General features: G+C 41.0%; 1 protein-coding gene across 4 annotated transcripts in view; it reads right to left on the bottom strand.

Moving 5' to 3' along the window:
- LOC136831330 (delta(14)-sterol reductase TM7SF2-like) overlaps window positions 1–15884 on the bottom strand; it is a 151089-nt gene that overhangs the window by 55466 nt on the left and 79739 nt on the right. For all 4 annotated transcript variants that reach the window (XM_067091582.1, XM_067091580.1, XM_067091583.1 and 1 more), the window contains exons 3-4: window positions 3264–3551; window positions 2907–3152 (exon numbers count right to left, since the gene is read on the bottom strand). In XM_067091582.1, the coding sequence (XP_066947683.1) occupies window positions 2907–3152; window positions 3264–3551 (534 nt within the window). The remainder of the gene's footprint in view (window positions 1–2906; window positions 3153–3263; window positions 3552–15884) is intronic.

Below are 15884 nucleotides of genomic sequence, written 5' to 3'. Positions count from 1 at the left end.
CCAACTACCAACTGAACGAAGCCTTGTTATCCGTAAAGCTCTCGAGATAATCACCAATAGGTGGCAGCACACGTACTGTTTATATCTATAAATGTGGAATGCAGCGATCCGCTGTATACAATGATAATGATATTAACATTTTAATGAAAATATCGATAATAACAACGTAGATATTGATTATAATACTAGCAGTAGTAATTGCGGTGATGGTAAGTGTGATAATGATAAATAATTATAATAAACTTTGTTTTTTAATGGGTTATTAGGATAACACCGAATTTTATGCTAGGCTACAACATCTACGTGACGTTTCATGTATAATTTCGCCAAAATTCTTAAATTTTGAGCCTACATTATGTACATAGGGCGCAGGGGGATTTTTAGGCCATTTTTTTGTTAAAAAGTGTCGTCTTATACGCCACAAATACGGCATGTATTTAATTCAAACCTATAAATAAACAAAAGTAAATAATACGTCATACGTGTAGCCGATTGGCAATGCAAATGGCGGATAAGAAAATGTAAACAGACCAGACAGATGGTTTGAATGCCTACAATAAAAATGTTAAATACAGTAATAAAAGTAAGAATAAAAGTAAGTATTAATCAAGGAGTTCAAGCATGATAAGATTTCAGATGCTAAACGTAAAAATAGGTACTATACATGCACATTTTTTGGATAATATAAAATGTATATGTAGGCTAGTCATACTTAGGATATATGATGGATAATATACGGTAGGTACAGAATACATGTACATATGTGGTTGGTCGACTTACGTCGAGATCGACTTCCGACCGCTCTGTCAGAACCTAATGCCGTCGTAAGTCGACGACTACCTGTAATAGTCATTAGCAGCTTGAACATTGTTTTATCAGTCCTATTCTACTTAACTTCATTTGTATTATAACTACAGTAATTGTGTATTACCGTACGATGGTTGAAATACAAGCAAAACAGCTGTTGTTACCCGATTCAGTGATAAGCAAAACAACAGTTTCTCGTTCGGTTTTTTATGGCTGTACGCATTTACGCAAGAGTATAATGTTATTAACAATACTTTTATCATTCTCTTTTACTTTTTAACTAGAAGATGGGATAAAGAGATGGAGGAAAAGAAGTTGGTCTATTGTAATTTGGTCTCTCTCGCTGCCTAATTGTACGCTCTGCCTGCGCCTGTGCAAAATTTTAAAATATTTTATAAATATTGTCGCATTGGTATTGATTGCTTACCCCATTGCAAAATCAAATTATCGTAAGGTGAATTATCGTAACTCGAGCACTGCCTTTGTATTTTAATAATTTTATCACAAAAAGTGCATTTTATCATGAAAATGAGATAAAAATACAGTAATTAGTGAATATTTCACGGTGAAAAATACTGTGAATCGGCGAATAATGTGTAAATATGTTCCACAGAGAAATCCGCGAATAGGTGAGTCTGCGAATTGTTTGACCGCGAATATGTGGGGTTTACTGTAATGAGTAAAAAGCCACAATAATGTATATGAGAGACTGTATTTTTCAAAAATACAAAAAGGATAGAACAGGGGAGCTTTCAACTTTATTTTTGTCTTTTTAGGATAAATAACAAGTATTTTTATTCAGTTGGCTGAAGAGGACCATTGTGCAAAGGGTCAAAAGCTCCCCTGTTTTATCCTTTTTGTATTTTGGAAAAACACAGTCTCTCATTTACATTATTGTGGCTTTTACTCATTATCTAAGTCTCCCCGAACACCCTCAACAGTAAGCAGTAACCCATACAAAGATGTCCTCAATTTCTCAAAACCCTCACGCAATTTATTATTACTGTCTCGTAGTGCCGTCAAAGATTTACCCTGTATAGCTGATTCCACCACCACTTGTTGAACCCTCAAGTAATTATGTTCATCATATAGAATACAGGCAGTCCCCGGTTTACGACGGTTCCGGCTTATGACGTTCCGAGGTTACGACGCTTTTCAAATATATTCATCAGAAATTATTTCCCGGCTTCGACGCATGTTCGGGGTTATGACGCTGGCGTCGTCGTCGATCCGACGGAAGAAATTTGGCCCCAAAACGGCAGAATAATCATAATTTGAAGGTTTTTTATGTAAAACTCAATAATAATGCAGTTTACATCGTTTTCAATGCACCCAGAGCATTAAAAGTAAGGTTTTCTTATGATTTTTGACGATTTTCGACGATTTTCCGGTTTCTGACGATTTTGGTTACGACGCGGCGCAAGAACGGAACCCCCGTCGTAAACCGGGGACCGCCTGTACCTAAATATATTTGTGCACACTGGATAATGCAACAGACTACTTTCATTCTTACAGCATCATCATAAATATTTTTAAATTGGCTTTTCCTATAAAGGAATTACAACATGAAATGAGTTCTCTCCAATCTTCTCTGCCCTGCAGTCTTTTAACTTGAACTCCCATCACATCCACATTTTCATCTATGCCCTTTTTCCATGATTTCCTAGGCCTTCCTACAGCTGTGTGTCCTGCTGCTTACATATCCACTGTTTTGCTGACCACTGTTCCTAATCCCTTCCCATCACATATCCAAACCAGCCTTGAGATCTCAAGACTTTTTTCCAACCTTTCAATACTTTATAAAACCTTTTACAAAGCACAGATACAGCTTTAAACACTAATAATGGGATCTTTTTTTTTATTACTTTAACTCATTTCTTGCAATTTTCCCCTTAAATCAGCCTACAGAATACACCACTCACGATGCAGATTATAATTTATATTTCTTCATGATTTACCTAAAATTTAAAATCATACTCTCAAACTTAGTAATAAGTAATCTGCATACGTGCAAATACATATTATAATCAAGGGTTGTTTTAATTTATTTTTATATTACCAGTTCACCCCACATAAATGTCAAACACAATTTTACAAACCTTAGTGCACATCCGATTCAAAACCAATGGTAGAGCCAGTAAGACCACAAGAATTACAGTGACTTTAACTGTTGCAAAAGAAGGAACCAGCATGAACAATCCTCTTTTGATGGAAGAGCCAATAAAGGTTGCCCCAGAGTGAATGCGTGCTCCAATTCCAGGGTGAGTAGGTGGTTCTTCAACTTCAGTGGTTTTCTTTGTAGCATTGACATTATTCATCTGGGTTGCCTGACCATCAATTTCATTCTATGAAGAAAGAAAAACACTGACATAAAGACACCACATTAATAGAACCAGCATCTAATTTTGAATATTAAATTCACTGGCCAGCATACCTTAGCATTTCAATAACCATACCTTTTCTACAGCCATAGAAGCAAATCGCAGTGACTGCCTCATTGGAGTGGAGGTGCGCACACCTACTACATCTTCTGTAACAGGTGATGTCGATACTGGCTTGGGAGATTCTTTTTTTGGTTCTGGCTCAGGTATAGCATTGACAGTTTCCATTTGGTTAACAACTTGAACCACATCCACTTCCTCATCTTCATATAGTAGCTGTGCTTTCCTTCCTGCTCGACCCCTGCTTTTGCTTCTCGACCTCCCACGGCTTCTAGAACGTGATCTATGGAAAGCTGCATATAGCTGCAAAGGAAAATTTGATCATATTCAAGTTCTCTGGACAAGATTATAATGAAAAGACCCAAAATTATTTATCCATTCCTCTTCACCAATTGTAACATCAACTCATTATTACATAACCATTCCTCTTAACCAACTGTAACATGAACAACTCAATATTTTTATTCTGCAACATCAAACCAGTTAACAGTACAAGTAATACTATTCTAACGTCAATATTGTAGTCGGGAGATCATTCGATATTTATGTTCATTCACATGATATGCTACAAAATTATTCTTTAAGTAAAGGCTGAATGTCCGTGTTTTACTCATGCCCACTTAAATACAGTATTACAATTGAATATTCCATAATTTACCTTTCTAACACAATGCAGAAGTTACAGTTTCAAAAACAACCTTTCTGTGCTTTCATACAAAAGTTGACAGGATGGTTTGTTGCCAAGTTTCTTGCATATCATGCACGTATTGTTTGTGCATCTTAATTAATTAAAGTAAGTGCTGTAAATTTGAATTATTAAGAAATCTGAACATGCATAGACCCTTGCACTAAGGGTCTAAGCAAGAAATCTAAGACATTTGCTAGAATTGTCCCCTAAACCATACTATGACAACTGATTTAAGGTTTCCTCTAATACCTTTATCACTTTCTAAGTTCCTCATTGGATAGGTGGGTTCCGTTCTCAGCTAGCACTCTGCTGGCCCAGCGTTCGAATCTCTGACCGGTCAATGAAGAATAAGAGGAATTTATTTCTTGTGACAGAAATTCAATTCTCGCTATAATGTGGTTCGGATTCCACAATAAGCTGCAGGTCCCGTTGCTAGGTAACCAATTGGTTCTTAGCCACGTAAAATAAATCTAATCCTTGGGCCAGCCCTAGGAGAATTGTTAATCAGCTCAGTGGTTTGGTTAAACTAAGGTATACTTAGCATTTTAACATCACTTTCTTTGTAACATTTGTGACAGGTGTGGAAAAAATTTACCCTTATGAACACATAATACATCTTTTATTAACCTCAGAACCAGGAGGACATTCTGCCTATTTTTAAGTGAAAGCTCTTGATGTCAGGACAGTCTGTACATCATTAGCTTTCAGGCACAAAATGTTCCTTACTTTCATACCGCAATCGACCTACTGGGAGTGCAAATTGATCTTCTTGTCTCACTAATTAAAAAAAAAAAAAAATGTAAATGATTGCAGTACCTTGGAACCATTTATCAGTGACTGGCATGGTGCTGGGTGAGGAAGCATAGGAATTTCTCCTACTTCTCTTCGCCTTGAAGTGAGGTGTCGAGTTTTGGGGAGCCTGGGGGTAATTTACCTTAAGTACCCACCATTCTTAGTGGATGGGTAGTAGTTTTTTGTCAGTGTAGGTGACAGCGTTGTCCAGTTATTTGTTATGTTGGTACTGCGCCCAGGCCAAGGGCACTTATGTATGTCTTTTCAGCGATCAGTCCTATCCTCCATTGCAAGACTCCCACTTATGTAAAGGCGACCCACAGCTCAACCACCACGCCACTACAGGTTAAGATGAGCACCAACCAGAAGCAGTTTTCACCTGCAGTAGCTCTCTTACCACGTAAGGAAACAACAAGCATTGTTTTAATGCTAGCCATTCTTTCAGTCATTATCACACCTTAATGGTTTAAGGTGGAATATATCCATTCATCCCACCCCCTATCAATGTGGGATTCAGCTATGTAATTACTTGATAAGTTACTTATATGAAAATGATATTTTTATAATAAAATTAAGTTTCATATATACTTATCAGGTAATTACAGAATCAGAGCCCTACCTCCTCCCCTCTAATGGACATAAGGGTACAAACAGAATGACGTTAACCGGCTAAATCGTTCCCCCTAGTTGGCAGGGTTTACCACCTACACTAATCTATCGAAGTGCTATTGCAATTTTTAAATTAAAGGCTGCTGCGCAAGATAGAAACTATAGCTATGTAATTACCTGGTAAGTATATATGAAACTTAATTTTATTATAAAAATTACATTTTTATGATAAAATAAAGTTTTATTGTATTTACCAAGTAATTACATTGCTAATAGTTTCACTCGCTCGGCAGCTAAAACTTTAAAATTCGCAGGTCAAGCTATCTTGTTTTGGTTAGGTGACTCGCCCTCTCACTTTCAGGGAAAGAGAGAACAACTAGCAAATAGGCTTCAATTTGTTTATGCCCTTATTTGTTTATGCCCTTATATTCGTGTGTGGAGAGGAGGGCAGGCTCCGATCATGTAATGACTTGGTAAGTATACTGTATGTAAAACTCTATTTTATCATAAAAATGTCATTTTTATATGAGTAACTTACCAAGTAATTACAGTGCTGATTCCCACACTAACAGGAGGTGGGATGCATGCACATATTTACCTTAAAACATTAAAAATGGTAATGAATTTGAGAATAGACAAGACTGCTAGCATTGCAATAATGTCTGTTGATTCCTTACCTGATAAGTGAGCTGCTGCAGGAAGATACTGCCTCTGGATGGCGCTCGTCCTATCGTATAGTGGCGCAGTGGTATAGCTGCGAGTCACCTACTATTTCAGTGGGTACCTTGCAGCAAAGGACTATTCCGATTGCTTCACAAAGGTAAAAATAGTTGCCCCTGCCCTGGGCGCAGTACAAAGTAAGCAACCAGAGAGAACATAAGTCACCAAAACCACAATAATAAAAATAACCACTACCCGACCATAAAAGAACTGGAGGGTACTCCAGGCACATCGTACCCCCAGGCTCCCCTAAAAAATTCAACACCCTTCTTTCAAGGCAACGATCGATAGGAAGGGTTGCTTCCTACACTTCCTTACCCAACACCACACCAGCCACCGAAAACGGACACAATGTACTGCAGCTATCATATATAGTCTCGATTTCTTTTAAATAATGCAAAGCAAACACTGACTGACACTTCCAAAAAGTGGCTTGCAGTATGAAAGTGAGAGAGAAATCACGCTTGAAAGCTAAGGAAGTTGCTACTGCTCTGATTTCATGTGCTTTCACTCTACACAAGGAAAAAACCTCATCTCCAATCAAGGAATAAGCCTCCAAAATGAGATTTCTGAGGAAGAATACCCCCTGGGCATTCTTCGACAGTGGGCGCGAAAGGTTCTTAACCAAACATGGGACACAGAACTCTCTCTTCTTCGTCCAGGCCAACAACCTATGACAAGCTTTTAATGGTAAAAGAACATGGCCACAGTTTGGACAAAGATTCATTTTTGGCCAGGCACCCCAGGGAAAACGGGTAAACAGCATTCCCTTGAGAGAAGCCCACTCTTCTGTCAATTGCATGGATCCCACTAACCCGTTTAGCTGTCACCAAGGCTACTAAAAACAGAGTTTTTCTGGTTAAATCTCTTAAAGAGATTGAGCATAATCACTTAAAACTGGGGCCAGACAACCATTTAAGGACCACGTCTAAATTCCAAGAACTACTGCTACCTCTTTCTGTTTTGTGGTATCAAATGATTTGATAAGGTCTGACAAGTTGTGATTAGAAGAGAGATCTAATCCTCTATGCTGAGAAACCGAGCCTATTCAAATATAGCAGGAAATCTGCTATTTCTGTCACAGATATTTGAGAAGAGGAAACTCTGTGGGACTTGCACTAAACTCAAAATATTGCCCACTTAGCTTGATATACTGTGTCAGAGGATTCGCGTCTGCATTTGGCAATAGCTTGCAAAGCTGTTGAAAAACCTTTCTTTCAAAGGAGCTCCCTAATAGTTTGTAGCCCGTCAGGGCCAGAGCAGACAACCCCTGATGAAACCACCAAAAGTGGGGTTGTTTGAGTAGATGATGTTTTTGAGGTAGCAGTACAGTATTGGGAAATCTAATAGATATTTGAGAAGGTCCAGAAACCACTCCTTTATTGGTCAAAATGATGCTACTAGGATCATTGAGACATTCTGATGTAGCTGGAATTTGTTCAACACCTGTCTTACCATACTGAGAGGTGGAAAGGCATAGAGGAGCTTGTTGGACCAGTCCTGAAGCATGACATCTGTTGCCCATGCTAAAGGATCTGGTACTGGTGAGCAAAACAAGAGGAAGTAGATGGTTTCTGGAAGTGGCAAAGAGGTCTAAAATAAGTGGCAAAGAGGTCTAGTTTCCATAAACCTCGGCACACTTGATGATCCAAAGTCCATTCTGTGGGAAGTACCTGCTGCTGGTAACTTAATTCGTCTGCCAGGACATTTAACTTCCCTTGGATGAATCGAGTCGGAAGAGATGTCCAGTTTCGATCCACCCAAAGAAGTGCCCTTTGCTGTCTTGTAAGGGGGGGGAAAGTGTGTGTTCCCCCTTGATTCTTTATGTAGGACAGGGTGGTTGTGCTATCCGAATGGACCACCAATGTCTTCCCATACTATTCCGTGCTGAAAAACTGAAGTCCCAGGTGTACTGCTTTCAGTTCTTTGGCATTTATATGACATTCTCTCTGTTCCAGGGACCATATCCTGGAAACTTCCTTGTTCCCAAGCTCCCCAACCTAAGTCCAACGCATCAGAGTAAAAGTCTACATTGGGGCTCAAAGGAAGAAGAGACTCCCCTTCCACTAATCTTTCTTCCACACTCCACCAGAGCAGGTCTTCCCTGATATCGGGGGAGATGCGGAATTTGAAGGTGCCTGGAAAAACCTTCCTGTCCCAACTGACCCTTAAGTAAAATTGCAAAGGTCTCATGTGAAGTCTGCCTAGGTGAATGAACAGCTCAATGGACGAAAACGTTCCCAGAAGGCTCATCCATTCGTTGACTGAGCAGTGATTGAGGTTGAGGAACTTGTTTACTGTCTTCTGACAAGACTCCACTCTTTTCAGGAAAGAAGAAGCCCGAAAACTCCAAGAGTTGATCAACATCCCTAAATAGAGAATCTGTTGAGCAGGAATCAGCTGGGATTCCTGAAAGTTGATTATCAGCCCCAGATACTGAGCTAAGGCAAGAGTTTGTTGAAGGTCCTCCGAACACTTTTTCCTTGACTGGGATCAAAGGAGCCAATCAAATGGAGCCATTTGGCAAGAGAAGCGAGAACTCTGGTGAACACTTGTGGTGCTGCCGAGAGCCCAAAACATAGGGTGCAGAACTGAAAGACTTTGTTCCCATAAACAAACCTTAGATACTTCCTTGATTCCTGGTGTATTTGAATATGAAAATATGCGTCCAGCATGTCCATTGATGTCATCCACTCTCCCTAGTGAATGGATGACAAGACAGTACGGTTTGTCTCCATTCTGAACTTTGTCCTCTGAATGAAGACGTTCAGGGCGCTGACATCTAAAACGGAAACCTCCTTGAGCCTTCGGAGTACTGTATGCCGTCAATGTTACTGAAGAGCTGACTAAAGAAGGCTTTGCTTGGAAGGTAATGGGGTATCCTTCCTTGAGAACATTGACTATCCAAGGCTCGGCCCATTTCTTCCTCCATCTCTCCCAGAAGAGAAGGAGTCTGGCTCCTACTGGTGTTCGGAGGGGAACGTTCTCACTTGCAAGAGAAGTTCGGGAAGATGACTTCTAGATGGCACTTGAGACAACTCTGCTCCCATAGCGAGATCTGGAGTACGACCTTTGTTTGTTACCCTGAAAGAGACATAACTGCAAACGGGAAACAGTCCTGGGGGGAAGCATCAACATCTCCTTAGAGTGTCTAAAAGACTGCATGAGAAGATCCTGCTACTCTTCTTCTGCAGGTCAAACAAAATCTCCAGCACAGTCGACTGGGGGAACAAATGAAGATGGTCTAGAGGGAAAAGCATAAGTGCAGACTTTTGAGAGGGAGTTACCCCATGGTATAAAGGGAAGCCAACTCCTGAGAACCATCTCTGATCCCTTTATCTATGCATGACAGTACCCCAAACCAGTCAGAGGAACTATCTTCCAGTACAGTCGCGCAGTCTTTAATCTTACGGGCTAGAGCCCACAGTCCAATATATAAAACTATGGATCTCAAAGGCCTTAAAAAGATTTTTGAGAAGGTGAGAAAGTTCCAAAGAACTAAACATGATCTTTTCTGAAGAAAAGGCTGATCTTTGTGAAGAATCGATTAACTTAGAGAAGTCCCCCTGGGAGGAGGCAGAGACTCCCAGGGAAGGAGCTTCTCCTGTGGCATATGAAAGATGTCTCCTCTTGGTCAGTCTAGACGGAGGAAAACTAAAGATGGCACAACTTTGCTCCCTCTTCTTCAAGAGCCATCCATTGATATCACTCAATGTTTTCTTTGCTGAAGAAGAAAGCACTAACTTCAGCAGCTTAGAAGAGTCCGACGACTGTGCCTCCATCAGGAAAGTGGAAGCAGGTGAGGAAGGAGCTGCAGGAGAGAAGTTCAGAAAGGAACCTTAGCAACAACGTGTAAGCAGGTTAGACTGAGACGCAGGAGAATCATCAATGACTGCTTGTGTTCCAACACGTACAGAAGCAAGAGAAGCATCAACAGCGTTCGAAAGGCGCTCATCCCAACGCGAGTGCTCAGGCGGCGATGGGCACTTCGTAACAGTCGGGCCTCTGGGAGACACAGGGCGTTCGGTCAACAATGGGCACTAGAAACCGAAGAAAGTCCGTGCGCTTATAGCTCAGGCACTCAGGCAATGTCTGGCGCTCGATAAGAATGGGTGCTTCTGTAACTACAGGTCACTTGGGAGCCAAGGCAGATTCTGACACTGGAGGATGCTCATGAGAAGACACTTTATGTGAAGCTGAGCATTTGTGAGACAAAGATGGTTTAGCAATCACATTCTAACTTTCCACTGCTGGAGGAATGGAAGAAAAACACTCCAGGCTGTCCCAACCACCACATGAAGGACGGGGACTATCCAATGTATACTTAGACTTCTTGCAAGGCACTGGAGAAGAATGCAAAGCACCACTAGAATGTCTTTTCAGAGGGCGTGACTCATCTACAAAGCACCACTGCCGCTTAGAGAAGAATCCTCCGAACCAGAGGATAGACAATGATCCAAAGAAATGCCTTTCCAGTGGCATCTGGCTGCAACCTGGGGTTTAGCAAGAGGTTCAACTGAGGGGGCAACTACCCGATTGCAGACCCTACCGACCTCCCTTGGGCTACCATTTTGACTCCTCCCAGGTTTAAGGGAGTATGTCATTGGCCTTTGCCTAGGAGAATTGGTGGACCAGGCAGCCATCTCCTCCACCAACATTTAACTTGCACTGGGCATTACTGTGCGCTCCACCAACATAACACTAACACTGGGCGCTACAGGACGCTCCGACTCATTCTTGTTATCCATAAGCACTTTAACAGATGATGCTAATTATGCGATGAAGTCAACAATCAATTCAAACCTTTTATCAATCTTTAACTCAAGGCTGGTCATGGAGTTGGGTTCAGAAGCGAGAGAGCCAGGTAAACGAGACAGTTGCACAGGAGAAGGGTTGGCAATGGGATTAATAGAAATCACAGGAACGTCAACATTATCAGAATTCACAGAAATATGAGAATCCTGGCTAGCTAAAGATTTGCTGGTCCACCTAACAGTAGCTTTCCTTTTCTTATCCCCAGTCATTTTATTCAAATGTGATTTTAGTCTTCCATTTTTTCAAGTCCCAGAATCAACACATTTGCTACATCTTAAGTCCTCTGAACAAACCTGTCCCATACAGCCTGTGCAGATTGTGTGAGAATCATAAGATCCCTTGGTTAAGTGAGTATTGCAGCCATTGCTGCAATACCTACAGCTAGAAGAACTTGAGTCTGACAATGTGTAAAACCAAGTCAGCTAAAGTCAAAATCAGGATAGTCAATTCAATTGAAGTCACCATTAAAGTTCCTAACTCTATCTAAATGTGCCGTAACGGCTACCAAGACAGAATACTTCACCAAACGATGAAATACAACAGGAAAAGACAAATTCCAAAAATCCATAAGCTGCTGCTAACAACTGGGGTACAGCCATCAGCCGGCAGAAATAGACTGAAGCCCATTTGCTAGTTGTTCCTCTCTTTCCCTGAGAGTGGGCGGGGCAAATCACCTAACCAAAACAAAATAACGCAACCCATGAATTTCAAAATTTTAGCTGCCGAGCAAGTGAAACTATTAGCAATGTAATTACTTGGTAAGTTACTTTAAATATAATCTTATTAACCTGGTAGTTTATCCTTAGTATTGTGTGAAAATCATAAAGCAGAACCCTGGTCCTCGACCATATCAAAACTCGACATAATCGGATTTTGACACAAAATTTCTAGTAAATTTTGCATCAGAGCTCAAACAACAAACCGGAATCCAACCCGATGAATCACGTTGTTCCCACGCATCATTTAACCTCTCCCCGCTCAACCCCGTGTATTCTCGGTTTTAAGATAACGGTCACATTTCAGTAAGCCCAAGTATACTCGGCTGTTGTTTATATTAGTCTCCCACTATAGAAAGCTGTTTTCTAAGGATATAAGTGCCTTCTTTTAGAAAACTGTAGCTACCTTGGCACCGGTTGGCCATTGGAGACGTGTCCTTTCATCAGGCAGGATTTCCATTGTTTTTCGTGGATTTTCTTTTATTATTATTGATATAACTATCATGAGTAGTGACAGTGACAGTGATACAGAGTATTATGATGGAATGGACGATTCAGGGAGCGAAAGTGATGGTGATACGACGTCAGAATACTCTGATACTTCAGATGAAGAGAATGACGATAACATTCCTGGTAACCAAGGCTGGCAAAGAATAACAATTTCAGATGATAAACCACCCTCTCCTCCACAGCCTGCAGTTCCCTTTATTGGTGATAATATAATTCATCATGTATATAATACTTAAGATGATGAAGAAAATACATATATTCAGTATTTTGAGTCATTTCTTGATGACAATATTTTAGGCATTATTGTTACAGAGACGAACAGGAATGCTGAACAAAAGTTGAGTGGAAAATCAGAAACAGAGAAAAAGAAATGTCATCCAATATATCGGGAAGAAATGAGGATTTTCCTTAAGTGTTATTATGCTACAGGGGATTGCGAAGAAACCTGAAGAAAGCCAACACTGGTCTAAGATGCCCTTGTTACATACACTAATTTTTGCTAAAATTATGCCACATCGCAGATTTTGCAAAATAAAGCAGTATTTGCATTTGTCAAATAATGAGGATTTTGACCCTGCCACTCATCCTTGCCCAAAGCTCAACAAAATCTGGAGGTTTTATAATAGCATTATTTGCAAATTCAAAAATATGTACACACCTGCACAAAATGTAGCTATAGATTTAAGCCTTTTACTTTATAAAGGACGTCTTGGTTGGGTAAAATATTTGCCACTAAAAAGAGCTAGATTTGGGATAAAATATTTCATGTTGTGTGAATCAGAATCGGGATATGTTTGGAATTTTGTCATTTATACAGGTCAAGGAACAATGTTTGATAATGATTATGAAGACCTTCCCGTGTCTTCAAAAATTGTTATGACGCTGATGAAGCCATTACTGAAAAAAGGCTATTGCCTTACAATGGATAACTATTATAACTCTCCCCATTTAGCAGATTTACTGACAGAAAATGAAACAGACGTATATGGCACTGTCCGTGTTAGTAGAAAGGAAATGCCCTCTGGATTGAAACAAGAAAGACTACAGAAAGGCGGTATGGTGGCTTACAAAAGAAGAAAAGTAACAGCAATAAAATGGAAGGATAAGAAAGATGTTGTATTACTTTCCACAGTGCATAACACAGAAATGGTAGAAAGAGAAAAAAAGAGGAAAACTGGTGAAGAAGCCTAAACTAGTTATGGACTACAATAACACAATGGGAGGGGTTGATAAAGTAGATCAAAGTCTCCATGATTATCCTCTTACAAGAAAAAGGAGAAAGAAGTATTAGAAGAAAATATTCTTTCATATTGTCGACTTTGCATTGTGGAATTCCTATCTTTTGTATCTCAAATCAGGAGGAGAAGCAACAGCTCTAAAGTACCGTCTTCAAGTGATAGACGAGACAATAAAAAAGTACCATACACCTATGATGTCATCAAAAGTAGGACGACCAAGTAGTGTACCTCACCCTCTTCGCCTTACAGAAAGGCATTTCCCAGATGTCATGCCACCTACAGAAAAGAAAAGTAACCCCACAAGACAATGTGTAGTTTGTAGCAGAAAGCAAGATGCAAGTGGAAAAAGACTAAGGAAAGAAAGCAGATACTGTTGTTTAGTGTGTGATGTAGCACTGTGTATAACTCCTTGCTTTAGGATATACCACACGAAGGATAACTTTTAGGAAAAGATGAAAGAATTTATTTTATTTTATCATGTTCTGTACAGGAGTAAATACATTTATTTTCAAAATATAAAGCTGAAATAGGTAATAAGCAAAGAAAAGTATTATTCATTATGATGAAGGTAAAACCTTTCATTTCAATTTGTCCTTTTCTATTACTTTTTCATAAAGGCAGGAATCTTTTTCTTTTTGTGATAATGAAACCTTTTACATTCTAGACCCTCCGAAAGTCTTTCCAGTGATTTCCACCAAAGAAGATGTCTCTTGACGTCGGGGGGGAATGTTGAAGACCATGGAGTCCAGTTGAGTTCTTCTGTCCCAAGCACTCTTCAGGAAAAACTGCAAGGGTCTCATGTGTAGACGACCTAACTTGACGAATTGCTCCACTGACGACAGAGTTCCCAGGAGAGCCATCCACTGACGGGCGGAGCAACTGTCCAGGAGGAGAAACTTCTCCACCGTAAGAAGGCAGGAGGAAACCCTTTTGGGGGACAGAAAAGCCTGAAAAACTAGACTGTCCAGAGTCATCCCCAAATAAAGAATCCTCTGCGAAGGAATTATGCTCGACTTTTCCGTGTTTACCAGAATCCCTAAGGCTCTAGCTAACCTTAGGGTTCTGTGAAGGACCTCCATGCAGCGGTCCCTTGATGATGAACGGAGTAGCCAGTCATCAAGGTACAATGAGATCCGAACTCCCTCCAGGTGGAGACAATGACCTATCGGGGCGAGAACCCTGGTGAATATCTGCGGGGCTGTCGATAGGCCGAAGCAGAGAGCCTGGAACTGGTAAACTTTGTCCTTGAAAACGAACCGAAGATACCTCTTGGAGTCTTAATGTACTGGAATGTGGAAGTTGGCATCTTCTATGTCGAGGGTCACCATCCAATCCCCTCGAGTTAGAGCCTGAAGAACGGAGAGGTTCGTTTCCATGGAAAACTTGGTTTTCACTAAGCACAGATTGAGAGCGATTACATCGAGAAATGGCCTCCACCCCCCTGATGACTTGGGGACTACAAACAGGCGGTTGTAGAATCCTGGGGTTGACAAGTCCTGTACTTCTTCGATGACTGTTTTCCTTAAGAGAGACTGGACTTCTGTCTCTAGGGCCGAAAACTTGACTGAGCCTCTTGAGTATGCTGTCAAGGAAACGGGAGAAGTGGAGACAGGAGGAGGTTGGACGAACGGAAGGCGGTAGCCTAGCTGGATCACTTGAATCACCCACTGATCTGCACCTCTGTCTCTCCATTCCTCCCAATCTGTTAAGAGGAGATACCATCTTGGTCAAAGGAGCGGGAGCAGGCCTGGGTTTGGCGGAAGACAGGATGTGCGACGCCGTCTTCTTATCCATGGCTGAAAGGACGTCTTTCATTATCGCTTCTGGGAAAAGGCCTTCCTTGTCAAAAGGTGCGAACATCAAGGCTGTCTTTTGCGAAGAAGTAACAGCCTTAGATAAGAAAGAGCACCAAGTCTCCCTCTTCTTCAGAGTGGCCATGGCAAAGAGGGAGGAAAGTTCGCCAGCCACATCATGGACAGCAATGTCGGTGCAGGTAAGGAATCCTGTGATTCTCTCCAAGACGTCCTCTGCGATATTAGCCTGCTCAACTTGTTTAAAAATACCTCCCATCGACCAATTGAGAAAACTGACAATTTCTAGGAGCTTGTAGAGGTTCTTGGAAAGGTATTCTATATCCAGGGCAGAAAAGAAAGTCTTGGCAACTTCAAAGGAAATGCGTCTTGAAGGGTCTACCAGGGAGCCAAAGTCCCCTTGTGCTGAGATTGCAGAGCCTAGTGAAGGAGAAGTTCCTGTGCTGTAATAATTTTGCCTTCTTATCGACAGCTTTGAAGGAGGGTAAGCAAAAGATGCTTTACCAGAGGATCTCTTAGCTTCCAACCAAGCAGGCGGTGGAGAGTACTAATTTGGGAAGGGAAGTGTCAGGACACTGCTTTCCCAGTAGCAACGTGGAAGTCGGGGAAGAGGGGGCTGTTGGCTGAAAATGTTAAGGGTACGACTGCAGCAGAAAATTGAGCAGAGAAGCGTAATGAGAAGGCGGCACCAAGTCAACGGGACCTTCCTCTTCACCAGAAAGAATAGGTTCTGTGCC

The sequence above is a fragment of the Macrobrachium rosenbergii genome, chromosome 48 (assembly GCF_040412425.1).
Source record: "Macrobrachium rosenbergii isolate ZJJX-2024 chromosome 48, ASM4041242v1, whole genome shotgun sequence".
NCBI lineage: Eukaryota > Metazoa > Arthropoda > Malacostraca > Decapoda > Palaemonidae > Macrobrachium > Macrobrachium rosenbergii.
This window is presented reverse-complemented; position numbering and strand designations above follow the sequence as displayed.